Source organism: Tamandua tetradactyla, chromosome 16, assembly GCF_023851605.1.
Source record: "Tamandua tetradactyla isolate mTamTet1 chromosome 16, mTamTet1.pri, whole genome shotgun sequence".
In the NCBI taxonomy this organism is placed as follows: Eukaryota; Metazoa; Chordata; class Mammalia; order Pilosa; family Myrmecophagidae; genus Tamandua; species Tamandua tetradactyla.
The window spans coordinates 50491226-50506917 of record NC_135342.1 but is presented as its reverse complement, the minus strand read 5'-3'; the positions used below and the strand labels follow the sequence as shown (position 1 = coordinate 50506917).

General features: G+C 51.5%; 1 protein-coding gene across 1 annotated transcript in view; it reads right to left on the bottom strand.

The window, feature by feature from the left end:
- SLC12A3 (solute carrier family 12 member 3) overlaps positions 1–3438 on the bottom strand; it is a 41331-nt gene extending 37893 nt beyond the window's left edge. The window contains exons 1-3 of the mRNA XM_077132502.1: positions 3157–3438; positions 2034–2177; positions 699–774 (exon numbers count right to left, since the gene is read on the bottom strand). Of these exons, the coding sequence (XP_076988617.1) occupies positions 699–774; positions 2034–2177; positions 3157–3438 (502 nt within the window). The remainder of the gene's footprint in view (positions 1–698; positions 775–2033; positions 2178–3156) is intronic.
- Between the last annotated feature and the right edge of the window lie 12254 nt (positions 3439–15692).

Below are 15692 nucleotides of genomic sequence, written 5' to 3'. Positions count from 1 at the left end.
GGAGCCACAAACTGGGCAGTGGGAAACCTGGGCCTGACCTCCAATTCACAGTGCCTTAAGTCCTTTCCCTTCTCTGACCCTCAGTTTTCTCATTTCAAAAATGGTTCTCTGTCTACCTCCTGGCATGCTCTGAATATGAAAGCTGCAAGTCAACATGTAAAGGCTCATTAGGTATGGACAGGAAGGGGCCCCCTTTAGCTAATCATGAAAAATAAAGTAATCACTACCACTTATGAGCACTTCCGGGTGCCAAATCCTGTGCTGAGTGCATCATAACCCCACAGCAGCTCTGTGTGATGGGTACTGTTACCACCCCCATTTTATTGATGAGAAAAACAAGGCTCGCAAAAATTAAAAACCTTGCCCAAGTCACACAGCAATGGGCAGAGCTAGCATCTGTCCTGAGCACAAGTCCCTGACCTTGATGCTCTGTGGTAGAAATTGGCTCAGAGAGGTTAAGTGACTTACTCAAGAGCAAACAGAGCCAGAGGGAACCCTCAGGCCTTCTGACTCCACATCTGGTGCTCCCCGGCCACACCAGCTGGCTTCTGCCACAGAAGGGACTTAGGCTGAGCTGGGGAGGAGCAGGCCTGGTTCCTGGTCTCTGAAGTCCAAATTCAAGCTTGTTCCCATGGGGCCTCCGAGGGCCAGGATTCTACCATCCCCCCCCCCCACCCCTGCCAGGAGGTGGCACTCACCAATGCCCGCCTGGGCTGTAATCCAGGGGAGCCGCAGGTAGAGAATCACACCCCAGATGTTGAGCATGCAACGGATCTGGGAGGAGAGGGGGGTCAGAGGCTGCCTGGGCAGACCAGATACTCCGAGCCTGTAAATATGGATTCCTGTCCCCGGTAATGGTAGGGCATGGCATCAGGCACCTGGGCCTAGAGGACACCTGTGTCCTGTCTTGTATTCATATCAATGGGCTCTGAACCTCTAGTTCTGTGGGACAGGAGGGTGAGTGGTACCTGGAGACCTGTCTGTCCCTCCCACCCACTCTCCTGTCCTCCCACCAAAGCCTGAGGACAGGCTGCAAACATTCTCACCCCTCACTCCCTTCTGAGTCCCCAATTCTGTGCCTGCCAGCCCCAGCCCCAACCCCATATGGCCCACTATTGGCCTAGGGCCTGGCATTTAGGGAGGGCTCTGCAAGTGCCAGCTGAGCTGTCTGTCCCACATACGAGCAGAAATTAGAGCTCAGACTGCTGTGACTTCAGCTTCCAAATTTAAAGCAAAACCAAAGGCCGAGGTTGAAACCTCAGTTCCTGGGTGGGAGGAGCTGGGTGGTCTTTAGCCCCAGCCACAACATGGGTGTCTCACTGCTCAGATGGGGAAATCAAGGCACAGCCAGTTGTCAGCAATTAAGATCAGAACCCAGGCCTCCTTCCTCTCAGAGCAGGGTAAAGCTTTCTCCTATATCCCATGTGGGCCTCTTTGTAGTCCCATAATGGTTTCCAAAGCCAAGTTTGCTTGTTTTTTTACTGTTTGGGGGGCTTATTCGTGCTCTACACTACAGCAGACCTTCCACTTCTCATTATAAAGGAAAAAGAGAAAAACACGTTCGTGGATTTGTGTGTTTAGTGCTTCCCCCTGGTGCCTTCTTGTGGAAACACAGTTTCTCCTAACAATTCACGGGCAGGAGTTGACCCAAGTATGTTATAGCGATTAACTCATTTAATGCTCATCACAGCCCTGTAAGCAAAGACATTATTACTGGAGTTCCACAGATGCGGAAACTGAGGCACAGAGAGGTCAAGTAACTAAATGGCTATGCAGGGATTTAAGCTGCCAGAGTCACAGGATCTTACGGAAAGGTCTGCAGGGATGGAGGGAGGCAGCCTGCACAAGGATACTGCCCCAAACCGGGGTCTCGGACTGGGGATAGATGGGGGTCCAGGCAGCACAAAACTAAAAAATGTTTGAGGTTGCTGTGCGATGGGGAAACTGAGGCTCTGGGTCTGCCCAGGTCTGAAAGTAGCCCTGTCTCTCCATCCCCACTCCTGGGCAATGCATGCACCTCCGTGCTCACTCACCATCACCCCCTTGACCCAGCCGAAGCGCACGGGCTCCCCAGAGTCCTTTTCACTGTTGGTGCCTGCTTCGTCCTCCACCAACCCATCGGTCATCTCGCGGCCGGGCCGGCTGTCAAAGGCCAGAGCGTGCAGGTGGCTGCCTTCCTGCTGATAGCCCAGAGGCCACAGATCAGGCAGGCGAGGGTGCAGGGAGCTAGGGACCAGGTCTCTGCCTACAGCCCCTTAACCCCATCCACCAGCACCCCGTACCGGGCAGCCCCCAGGCCACTCAGCCTCCCTGAGTACCACAGTGGGGAACTGATCCCGTGGGAGGCTGGGTGTTCTGGGCTCCCTTGTTCATAGCACCCCATCCCCTGATGGGAGCAGGGTCCTCGGAGCTGTCCAGGCACTTTCACACCTGCAGGGGTATTGGCACCCCTGATAGGTGAAGTAGTTTGTTCAAAGCCGTATGGCAGGTCCCTGGCAGGGCCGGGCCTGAGCCAGGACTCCACCATGGGGATCAATGGGCCTCCTGGTTTGGAGCTCAAGTGATGGGAGCCTCCTCTGGGGCTTAGTTCCTGGCATCTCATCGCAACTGCCCAGTGTGGAGCAGAGGGCTTTGTCCAGACCGTGGGCAGAATGGGGGTTTGTTTTGTGTGGGAAGAAGAGTCCTGTGAGTTTAGCGAGTCTCAATTGCAAAACCAAGATCCTGCCTAATTAACAGATGGGAAAAGTGAGGCCCAGAGAAGGCTCATGAGCATCCTGCTCCCAGCCCTTCACCTTCTGCATTCCACCTCCTAGGCAGCAAATCCAGAGAGCCCCTCCTTTGGATCTGGATGGCAGACCCTCCCTGCTCCTCCTCTCCCCATCTCTATCAAGTGGGAGCAACTATTTGCCTGCCTCCACTGACTGGGAGCTCATCACCTCTCTAGGCAGCCTGCCCTACTTTTGGGTTCCCAGTGATTATATGATAAACCATGGTCACACGTGCCCAGAGGTTTAAAACTTCATCTGGGCCTCTCAAGCCATTAGGAAGACACTCATTCCCATGGCACAGGTAACAGAGCTGAGGCTCAGAGAGGTTTGGTAACTAGGCCAAAGTCACACAGCAAGGGAGTGGCCAGTCTTCTGAGCCAGTGCTTACCTTGAGGAAGGAGTGCAGGTCGGCCAGCGTGGGCCGGGCCTTCCGGGGCTCGCCGGGCAGGGCGCTGCTGGCATAGTGCTCGTAGGCGGGCACCACATCGATGGTGTTGTAGCCAAAGGTGCGCATGTAGAAGGTGCTGCCATGGGTCAGGTGGCTGGGGTGGCTGCTGTCATAGGCCGCGGGGGGCGGGGACTCGTCGGCCCCTAGCAGCGTGCTGATGGTGAAGCGCCCGCTGCACAGCGCTGGGTCCCCAGGCGTCTCGGGTGCTGCCTGCTCTGCCATTGTGGATGTGGGTGTCAGGGGAGGGGGCCGGGCCGGCGGGGAGACACAGGGAGGCTTTATAGGCTGGGCCCGCAGCAGGGGGAGGCAGGGAGTTTGGCCCAAACCGCCCACAGCTGGCAGCAGGGTCCCCAGCCAGGGTGGGGGGTGAGAGCACATGCCCAGTGCTGTCCTGCCCGCCATTTGATTGCCGAGATAGCGATCCTACCTCTCACATGGTGGGTGCCAGACTCTGGGGGGGGTGAAGGTGGGGGGCATGAGGGCGGGCCAGCCCCAGGATCCTGAGAGGCTCTTCTAAGGCCAGCCCAGCAGAGATCCCCAGCCAAGTCCTCAGCAAGGAGCAGAATCCAGAGAGAGACCCTGGAGATGGCCTCACTCTGCTATGGTCTCATTTTAGTATATGATTTAGTATCTTTTAATAGATAAATGATGTATTTTGGATAATTTAGTCTCTCTTACTCTAACCTCTGTTTAGCAATATATGTGTCCTTACAGAGACATCCTCATATAAATGTAAGCCATTCTGTACGTGGACCCCAAACCGGAGCTCAGCAAGTCTGAGCTGTGATCTGCAGCCCTAAGGGACATCTGGACTCAGCCCACACGTGGGCCCTGCATCCCCCACTCTGCCTACAGGGCCACCGGGTCATACAGCCCAAATGGCCAGCTGCTTCCCTTCTAAGCTATCCCAGAGGAAGCTCCCAGCCCCCAGGTTGGGACTCCATTTTGCCAGCAGCCCTACAGCTGTGCCTTGAATGCACGGGGGCGGGGCAGGGTACAGAGCCAATGCTCGGATCACAGAAGACTCCGAAACCATTCCAGGCGGTGGGGGGTGGATTTGGGTTGCGAGGGGACTAAATGGAAGTGAGTCGGGGTTTGAAGAGCTGAGTTGCGTGGTGGACACTTGATACGCTGCCCGATTCCCCTTCAGGAAGGACGCATTCCCCCCAGCTGCCTCGAGGGCTCTGTGTCACCCCCTATGGTGATGGCCTCGACCCCCCCACCCCCTGCCACAGCCCCTGGTGTGGCTGCCATCCAGAGCCTGTTGGATATGGGATAAAGGCCTGTGCCCCTGCCCCCGCTCTGAAGGGCCATGCTGGCCCTGAGCTCCCAGGCGGACAGCCACACTCTCCGGGGTCTCAGAGTCTGGCCCCCTGGGAACTAAACCTGTGAACACTGGGGGTGGGTGGCCGAGTGGCTCATGAGGAAGTCACTGTTCTCTTTGTCACCTCGGCTGAGTTTCCTTCTTTCAGTCTTTCATCTGACACCTTTATTGTACACCGAGCCTGCCATGAGGCTGGCAGCCACAGGAGCCAGTCGCAGTGTGCCAGCGGCCATACCTGCTCTCACAGCGCTGCCACGTTAGTAGGGAAATGGATGTGGAAAGAGTCCAACTCCTGTGTGCTGCTGAGGGCAGCAGTGAGAGAGAGGTCCCTGTGAAGAGATGTCAGGGGAGGCTTCCTGAAAGAGGGGGCCCTCATCGAGGAGGATAAGGCAGGGGATGGATGAAGGCCCGAGGCCACCAGGATCCCTGGGCATCTGAGCTTGGTTTATGCCCAGGTTCCAGTTATTCCCAAGAGGGATGTAGAGGGACACATTTTCTCCTCCTTCCCCAGCCCTACCTCTTCAGGACTGGTTGCCAGAGCTCACAAAGGGCCCCACTGGTGACGGAGAACCCACAGGAGGGCCTGCTGGCTATTGCTGCCTCCTCATAGCTCCCAACCCAGAGGGGCCCAGGACAGGCCAGTAAAAAAAAAGTTTTTTTTTAAAAAGTGCTCAGAGTTCTCTGGTGGCAAGAGGGGGTTGCCCTCCAAGATGAAGGATAAACTGAGGTCCAGGAGCCCTGTAATATCCTGGACATGTTTCCGTACCTAAGTGCCTGTTTTCTGGGGAGGGAGCCCTAGCTGTCATCCAGACTGTTAGACTGTAAGCCCACCAGGGCAGGGGTCTGGACTGTTTTGTCCTCTGATAATCCTAAGCAACTGTTTAGCAAGTATTCAATACGTGCTCATTGGATGAATAACAGAGGAGACCTGAAACTAGAGAGGGCAAAGAGCTGCTGCCATAGCAATCCTTGGCTGACAGTATTATGGGGAGGAAAGGGAGGATTAGGGGGTGAGAGGGGAACTCCGCAAGGCCCTCCTAATTCAGGATTCTGCCTCAGATGACAGGTCTCCCGTACTCTGTGCACCTTTCTGCACAGCCCATATATTTACCATATGCATTAACTTTTAACAAGGAATGTTCCCCGAGGCTCCCCTTAATGACTCCCAGGTTAACCTAGCTGTTTCCTGGATTTCCAGCCCCTCCTAAGAGAGGCATCTAGGATACAGGGCCAGCTGCCAGTGGGGGTTGAAGGCAAGAACTCCAGACCAAGGTCCCCCAGTTGTGGTCAATTTTCCACCTTCCTTGCAGCCCTCAACCTGGGTTTGGAGTGTGGGGGGTGCTGCTGAGTTACTCATTTCCTCCTATGGGACCCACGAGGCAGATCTTATCACCCTCTGCTCTTAAATTGCCACTCCTGCCTGACATCCCTTACGCCACTCCTACATACCCTGTCCCCGGGCCACCTCTGAAAATTCCTGATTAAGATCTTGAGTGGAGAAGGGGCTGGAAGGGGTCAGTCACCCAGGGCCAGTTTGCAGTTCATGGGACCCACGAATTTGCTGGGTGACCCTTGGCAAGTCATTTCCACCTGCTCCTGCAAAACTTTGGTGTGTCAGCTCCAGGGAATCTTTCTACCCCTGGAGGGGAACATTTACTGCTTCAAGAAACTTATTTGCCCCTCAGCATCTTTCTGGGTTGGGAAGGGACTTAAGCAGAGCCCCTCAAAGGCTTACCAATGGGACAAATTGGAGAGATTGTCAGAATATCTTGTCACAAAGCACAGACCCCTAAGAAAGGGGGTTCTTAAATTTGGATGGAATTTAATCCATATCAGAAAGGCTCCCAGAGGCACTCTGATGGGTGGACAAAGCTGTGTGGGTCACACAGTGGTCTCCACCTCCCATGACTCCAGCTTCCAGAAGAATCCAGCCAGGGTGGCCCCAGAGCCCTTCGGGTCTGAGATTGGGGACTCAGAATCACCTGTACCTTGATTGAGCATCTCAATTCCGTCTGTTTCTATGATTTTGAGCAATTCACCTAACCTCGGCAAGCTTGTTTCCTCATCAGTAAAGTAGAAATGATGCCTGCAGCAGTGTCAGTAGTTTCTCACTCATCCAGGATTGGTCCCTGGCTCCAGGTTAGCTGAGCCTGCATCTCTGGCTTCTCAGGAGGGTGAACAGGGGCAGTCAAAGGAATGGAAAGACTCAAAACCCTGGACAGAGGGGGCTAAAATGGTGAGGGCAGTAGGGTCCGCTGTAACCTCCAAATTTCAGGCCCTCCTGTCTTCATGGCCACAGAGGCACCTCAGTACTTATTGTGCCCCTCCTGTGTACACAGAACTGGAATCCACAGCCTGGCCTGGTAGACAGACCAGCAAAGAAATCACAGAAAGCATGGCAACCAGTGGGCAGGAGAAGAGGTGAAGGCTGCTCAGTAGAGGGAGAGGGTAGCTGGATGAGGCAGGTAAGGAGAGGATGGAGGGGATTCTAGGGGAAAGGAATGGCATGTAGGGGGCATGGAGTTCAGAAACAGCATGGTCAGTGCCAGGAAGAGGTGGGTGGGATTGGAGCATGGGTTGCTGTGGGTGTAAGGAGGAAGGAAGAAATGGTGGGAGATGAGGCTGAAAGGGGTCAAATCCTTTTTTTCATTCCACACATTTATTGAGCACCTAGTGAATACCATGCCTTGTATTAGGCAGTGGAGGCACAGCAGGGAACAAGACGAAGGCCCTGCCCTCCTGGAGCTCACATTCTAGTGGGAGAGACGGACAATAAGCATTGTTTAATTGTAATGCTATAATAACAAAGCAGAAAACAGAATGGAGGACAGCGTGTGCAGGGAGGGGCATTTAGGCCCCTCTGAGGATGAGATTTGAGCTGCACTTCAACAATGAGAAGGAGCCACCCATATGGGAGCAGTCTAAGCACAGAGGTTCCAGGCACCAGGAATAGCAAATGCAAAGGCCCTTTCACAGGCATGTGCTGGGGCTTCAAGAGCAACGAAGACCCAGTGTGGCTGGAGCAGAGGGACCACTGGGGTGCGAGACATGGCGGGATTAGGAATTTCATTATATTCTAAGTACGATGACCAGATTTCTATTTTTCAAAGAAATAGAAAATGACTATTTATAAATAGAAAAGTGGCTGTAGTGTGGAGAATGGACTGAGGAACACAGTGCTAGGCAAGGACACTGTCAGGGGACTCTACGAGTGCAGGGTGACCAGGGAAAAGCTGTGGGCATGGTGGGATGCTGGGAAGTGTTGGGATTCAATTGTTTTCTGAAGGCCCAGCCAACAGAAGCAGCAGACAGATGGGAGTGGGCAGGGGTGATACCATTTCTGAGCTGGGAACCCTGGAAAAAGAGCCTTGAATGCCAGGGAAAGGAGCCCAGCCCTAGCCCTGGGGTATCAGATTACATCTGGTTTTGGAAAGCTGGTTGGGTGGCAGTGCTGTGGTGGACAATGCAAAGCAGAAGGATATAGGGTCAGGAGGAGGCTACTGGAAACAGTCAGGCGAGAACAGACAACTCAGCCCCAGCTGTGAGCTTTAGGGTTTGCCCTCACTGTGTGTGTGGAACAGAGTGTCGCCTGGGAAATTCTGACAAATGCTGGTGCCGCAGCCCCACACCTGGAGATTTCTGGGTGGAGTGAGGTGGGGTGAGGAGGGAGAGTCAGAACCCTTTAAAATCTCCCCAGGTGATTCTGAAGAGCAGTCAGGATTGAGATCCAACGGGCTAAAGAGAACAATCACACATATATCCCCACTCCATACCCACGACCATGCATGCCGCAGTCCCACGAAGCTCGTCTGGAGAGGATGGGTATGATGCAACCCTGGTGTCGTGAAATAGCCGGGTAAGAGGATGCGCTGCTCGTCGGCCTGATTCACAACACCAGCTGCAGCAACGATACCAGAACTCGGACGGCTTCCTCCTCTGGGGTGTGACTCTGTGGGTCTCAAGACTGATGGTGCAAATATCCTCGGTGACCGATCGCTGCTCTGCTCCAGCACCGTCGCAGGGCCTAGGGCTGCAAACGACGAGGCCTGGGTGCCTGCCCATGAGGGGCTCACAGACTGGATGGCAGTGGGGAAAGAGGAACGGACACAAAAGCCCAAACAGTGCAGGGGGAGCAGGGTGACAGTGGATGAATCCAGCATTGGGAGGCTGGGGAAGCCAGAGGCTGGACTGCCAGCTGTCCACTAACCAGGACAGAGGAGTTGGGATTCCCTGAGCCTTGTGGAGCATGTGGGCATTTCTACTGCAATCCTGGGCCTTCTATCTAGACAATAATGCAGCAGTTGCACACTAAAGTATCTTGAAGCTACTGGCAGCTAAAGCAAAAAGGGAAACGTGCACGATAAGTCAGTTAATTTTCATTGTTAAAGGAGTTGATTCCTGTTTTTTTCCTTCATGGTCAGACTTGATTTTTTTTTTTTCTCGCATGGGCAGGCAGTGGGAATTGAACCCAGGTCTCTGGCATGGCAGGTGAGAACTCTGCCTGCTGAGCCACTGTGGCCTGCCCCAGACTTGATTTTAAAAGCTTATTTATCTAGTATTCTTTCCACAAGGAACTGGAATATTCAAAATTTATTAGATACAATCTGGGTGCTTTGGAAGACACATGGAAGGACAAAACATGACTGCTGTTCTCAAGGAGCATACCTCCAAGTCCAGCAGAGGAGGTAAGACCAGCAACGGCCACAACCAAGGAGGAAGTGGCACCTCCCTAAATAAAATATGACATAGGTTCACAGAAGGGATGACTTCTTCTGGCTGGGGTCAAGGTTGAAGCAGGAGTATGAAATAGCACAGAAGAAGGCAAGAAGAGGTAAGTCATCATTTAAGGAAGGAGAAAGGCCCAATGTTAGCGTGGAGCTTCCTGGCAGCTGAGGCAGAAATGGGAATTATGATTGATTATTACTATCCGATAAAAGAGTGAAATAAAATTTTTTCCCTCCTCTTCTCATAAAGAAACTAAATCTCCATCCCGCCTTTGTCCCTCTCACCAGGAACAGCCAAGAAGTTTCCCAGTAAAGAAGTGGCCTGAACTCAGCGCCACTGCATCAATTCAAATGCTAGCTGTAATTCTAACAAAAGTTCAGTACCCAATAATGGAAATAAACAAGTATTCCTCCACCCCTTGACTCTGCCAATGCTCTCTCTCTCCCAAAACTGGCCAAGGATGTCTCCAAGACCCCCAAGCTTTCATTTTTAAATATACCTTTAGCTTATTTAACTTTACCATATAACCATTTCTTTTTAAACAATAGGAGAAGCATGGCATTTTGCTTGATTTGTTTAATTCCATGGTGTATTTCAGAACATTCTTTAATGGGTTCTTTTGGAATCTGGGAGCCTCAAACTTACTCCAGCAGCAGGTACCAGAATGGCTGAGATTACAGAGCTGTTTTAAGAGCTCAGCTCCGCATCCCACCCTCAAGTCGGGCCTACCTGGGGACACACAGAGGGAGCTGGAAGGATGTGCATCAAAGGAGTCCTGAGACTTGGTCCCAGCTCTGCGCCACCTACCTGATGACCTCAGGCCCATCCCTGCATGCCTTAGTTTCATCGTCCATCAAATGGAGATAATTCCACCCAGTCAATTAGTTTTTTGACGGTCAAGGGAGGGAGCTTGGGAAAGAAGCATTTTGAAGGGTATTAATGGTTTTCTGCAAATATAAATGATGCTTTGTTTGTTTGTTTAGTACCAGCCCTTAGCTACCAGAAAAGAAAGGTTGGAAAACCAACTCATTCCCAACTTTTAAAAGGTAGTAATTCTGGCAAAAGGCAGCTATAAGATTATTAAAAAGAAAAAAAAAAATCGGGGCATGGGGAGGAGTGGGGATAAGGAGGTACTCAGGGTCAAAAATCAGAAACCCAGAGTTGGCTTTGGCTGTTTGCAGTCATTAGCACTCAGCTTGTGACAAAGTCATGTGTAAGAGCAGGACAACTCAGGGATTCCCAGAAGCCCTCTCATGTCAGCTGGTTGCCCCTTTACCTCTTTAATATTCCAAAGCCGAGTTCCAAAGGATCTTCTGCCAGTGATCACCCAGCACCCCCAGGGTTTGGTGCAAGATAGGGTTGCCACTTGGTCTGCATTTGTGCTCAGGCAGGGAGAGGCTGGATGCAAGAGGAGCCTCCACTCAAGGCCTGGGTCCTCAGCAGACCTTAGAACCCTGGCTGGGGCAGATCCTGTGGGGTATGGCGCTCCACAGCAGGAAGTCTGAGGGCCTTCCCTTAGGGAGCTCAGTAGCAGCAGGCACTGAAGGGGTATGGCATAAGACCCAATCAAGGCATGTGCCTGCAGGTGCTAGACTCAGGAAGGCTGGGGCAGGTGGACACTAGGAAACAGCATCTTTGATTTAGGGCTGGGATTCAACCAGGGCCTGGCTGGGGTCAGCGTTGTTACATATTTGTTTACTTGTGATTTCTTGGATAATGTGATGGAAGCACAGGAGGCAAGCTGACCCAGTGGGCTAGGCACAGCATAAGCCATGCTTACCTCTCTAATCGTTAGGTAGAAATTTCATCTTCCTATTTAGTGCATCTGAGACATTCTATTTTTATTGAAAACCTGTGCTAGGGTGAGGGGCTGGTTGGGGGATTGGGCGGTGCAGTCCACATTTAGAGAGGTCCAGAGGTCTACTTCCTCACTGCCTGCTTTCAGTCAGGACAAAGGCTCTGACCCTGACAAGGCATGAAAATCACTTGGAAAGCTTTTAAAAAATATCTGTCAGTGCCTAGGCCCTTCCCAGACCAATTAAATCAGCAGTCCTGGGGGCAGGGGCTTGGAAATCAGTAGTCTGAATTCTCATATGTGGTCAAGGTTGAGAACAGCAGAGCTGGAGCTATAAACACATTCTTGGCAGAAAGAAGGCATGTTGACCAAGGCTGTGTGCAGCACAGAATCTGCCTATTACTGATAAAGGTAATGCTGATTTACAGTTCTTAAAAAATATTTTTTAAAGTTATCAAAAGTTTTTAAAGAGCTTTTTCTTCCTGGGAACACACATTAATGTATAAGCTGACCATTGGTCCTTTGCCGAATTCACTGGGTTTTGCCCAAGGTAAGAGGCAGCCTTGTTATCATTGGTTTGTACAGACAGTGCATGCTCTCATCATACCACCCCCTGACCATCTGTCTGCCCAATGGCCATGTGTGTCCTCAGGCACATCCCACCCCACGCCTCCTGAACAAAGAGGATGCCTACAGTCAGGCTGCTGCTTGGCTGGGGGAGGGCTGAACACGAGGCCTGGCAGCTCTCTTTCTATTTTGCTCCAGGGCCCCTCAACTCACCAGAGTCCTGCTGCTTTTCCTGCTTCAAGGTCGTTGGAGAGATGAACAGCTGCCTAACACCGCTGGGGTGGGATGAGTGGGCCAGGTGGCGCTGGGCCAAGTGGAGAGCCAGAGCTCACGGCATCCTGGGCAAGTAGGGCTATCCCCAGGCCCCAAAGCCACACCCAACCAGTGCTTACCCATCGCTGCTGGTCCAAATCTTGGTCACCTGCAGATGACTTCCTCAACCCCTCCCTGCCTTTGGGCTCCCACATCATCTGCCCCTTTCCCTGGCATTTCTTAATACTCATTTATTATGGTGTGACTGCAGGCACACTCCTCTGTACCTGCCTGTCTCTTTTCCCCAACCACACTGGGAACATAAAGTGAGGGCTGTGCCTCAGTCTCAAAAATCTCCCTACAGCCCTTAGCCCCAAGGCTTCTGGTGGGTGCTGAATGGGTGAGTGAGTGAAGCAGTCCAGTCAGTGGGGGGAGAGACATCCCCTTTTATAGGAAGAGACCCCAGTAAAACATGCCCTCTTCTGCTGGAGGGCAGGGATCTCGATTTGGTTCACAATTGACTGGCACACTGTAAGCAATCAAATATTTGTTGATTGCATTCTCATTTAACAGTCATTGAATAATAGAAACCACAAGTTGAACTCAGTTTGTCAAGGCCTGTCCTTTCATAACAAACTTTTTGGCCTAGTCTTTCCTCTTGCAGAAAAGTATCCCTGCCTGGGTTGTGGCCAATTCCACCCTGAACTTGTGTGACAAACCTGTTGCTGAAAGGCTAAAGTCAAATGGTAGAGGACATACTGTAAACCATAGAGACCCATCTAGGTGAGGCTGGGGACAGAATGGCGAAAATTAGCCTTTATTGAGGGCCCACTGTGTGATAGGCAATAGGTAGGCGATTTATACAAATTAATCTTTCCGATAGCCTGACAGAATAGGAATTGGTATCCCTACTTTATACAATAGCAAACTGGTTCAGAGAGGAGGAGTGACTTGCCCTTGATCATATGATTACCAGTGGTGACAAAGGGATTTTAACCAACTTTTCGTTTAATTCCAAAGTGTGTGTTCATCTCAAATGCCAGGTCCTGAAGCTGAGACTGCTGCCTAGCTAGGACCTGCCTTCAGTCTTGAGGCTACTTCCCAATATTCATCACCCCTTCCCTTACCCCATTTTCATCTCTGGTGAGCCCTTTACTTTCAAAAATAAGTTTGCAAAGAAGTCTCTGAAATTCTTCTTGGGCAGTTTGTGTTTTCCAAAGCTAATCACCACTGCCAGCCACCAGAGGGCCACATCCCAAACACGTGCATTGGAGGAAATGGAGGGCATTTTTGGTTTGATTTACATTTTCCTAAAAATATAAGCTAGCTGATCATCAAGAATGCTTACTGCAGAGGCCCACGCCAAGTGTGGGGGGATGAGCGGGTGGTAAGGGGGAAGCCTCCCGGCTGGTAATGTTTGGGAGAGAGGCATTTGGGGCAACTGAGAAAAAGAATTTGCCAGCCGGCCTCCTCCCAAGGAAAATATTTCCCCCTTGCAGCAGCACTGCTAATGTGGAGCTTTCCCAGGCTCCAGGGGCCTCACTTCCCACCATCAGTCTTCAGACTTCTCTGGGGCAGTTTGTTTTCCAGGGTTTCCACAGAAATCTGATTACTTCTAGGGAACAGCTTAGGTGCACTAATAGCCCTAAACCTGACCTCTTTCCTTTGCTCCTGGGTGCCATTTTAACCCTCTGAAAAGTCTCTAGGTCTAAGACAGCTGAACAAACAGGGCCACCCTTCCCCCCAGCAGCCCTCTCCCTATATGCCCCCCACCCTGTCAACAGTTCTCTTCTGCCATCCCCAGGCTCAGCTCTTGCTCTAGGAGGTGCTACAGAATCCCGAAGGAGACCATTAAACCTTGTGATGGGGCATGAGGTCCCGGGGCCAGAACAAACCAAAAGTCCCCATGCAAAAGGAAAAAAAAAGAGGGAGCAGTACAACAGTGGTTCAGTGGCAGAATCCTCGCCTGCCATGTCCAAGACCTGGGTTCAATTCCCGGAGCCTGCCCATGTTAAAAAAAAAAAAAAAAAGGAATGGGCTAAAACTCTTTCATGCAGCTTCTGCTGGCAGAGTATACTCAGACCACCAGGTCAGCTAAGCCAAGTCACATCAAGGTTTCTCATTATGGCAAATTCCCCCAGATGAGAGATATGAATACCCCACCATCACCACTACCTCCTCCCTGGCCATTTGCATATCCCCAAGCAAAGTCACATGACCCAGATCCTGTCCTCTTGGTCAGTAACACAAGCAGACACTATCCAAGAGTAAGCGTGAGCAGGCTCAGACCTCCCCACCAAGTGGCCAAAACAGCCCCCAATTCTGCCTCCCCTTCTCCAAGGCCAATAACTGGCTCTGAACACCCATTGTAAATGCTTTCCACTGAGGGTCTAAAATAAACTAGCAGATTTTAACAGTTCCCAGCTCCAGAATGTGCACCATGTGCTGGGTCTATCACCAAAATGCTCTTGATTAATTGTACCACTACACCTCCAGCCAGGCCCTTCACCTTCCTCAGACCCTCCAGAATAGTCCCCTGGTCAGGAGACTGAATTCTGAGGCTGGTGGGGGAAAGTCAGACTTCGAAGCCCAGAGTTCAGTACTTACAGAGACCTCTGGGTACTTCCCAGACCCAAGAACAGAGCAGGCCTATGAGCCCTCCTTGCAGGGAGTGGAGAAGGTGCCTGGCTCATTCATCCCCAGAGGCTGGGAAGAGGCACTTCTGCTGCCTTCTGAGGAGCCCCTAGGCTGGGCTGCAGGGCTCTCCCAGGCTGTGCCTCAGCTAAAGACAATCCCAGGATAGGAGGCCTGAGAGAGGTTTCCACTCCACTGATGGGCTGAACAAAGGTGAAACATGGCATGGAGAACATTCCACAAATTTACTGGCTACAGACAGGGGTGGTGGTGAAGGAACCATCCTAAACAGAGTAAACGCAGAAGTTACTGTACAGAAAGTTACATGCAGAACATACACACACAGACTCCTCTACCCCCTCTCTCCCCACAAATACCACACAGAGTGACAATGTCAGAAAAGCAAAGACAAAAGAAAGGAAATCAGCCAACTGAATAAAGCAAAGAATTCTCCCCTTGAGGTTTCTAAAGAAAGTTACTGATTAAGTGAAATAATGTACTTTGCCTGCTCCCCTTCTTTATAAAACGCACATTTGAAATTCCTGATGGAAAAATACCCAGTAGATGAAGCAGCGAGGTCAACTGGGGCCAATTATCCCACTCACTCTGCCTCCTGGTGCTTTAATACTGAATGCCAGCTACTGCCCTCTCTCAAGGGACTCCCCCATATCTCACTGTCATTTCTACCACTCACAGATGCGTAAAGAGTACAATAAATCAGGGTAATCCAATTTAGCTGCAGAGCTCCTAGCAGCCTGTGCCAGGCCTGAAGACCTCTAGCAGCTGGTGTCAGCAGAGGCAAGCCTGTTTAGGCTAGTCAGATAAGATTGGGATACAATCATACTAAAAATGTATTGTTTATTTGAAATTCAAATTTAACTGGGCATCCTGTATCTTTATTTGCTACATCTGGCCAGGATGAAGGGGCCGTATCTGGAGGCCACACGGCCTGGTTGCCTCCAGAAAGCCTGTCCGGGCTGGCTTTGCCAAAGGGCTGCAGCATTAGGTTCCAGCTATTAGAAGGCCCCTTGGGATCACTGCCTCCTCACGCCCTGCTCAAAGAACAGAAGCCCCGGCCTGAGGCAAACTTTTTCATTCTCCCCATCAAGAAGAAACAGATTTCCAAGGACCTCAAGGGCAGGGGGTAATGCTAAGGATAGAGTATGACAATGTAATGCT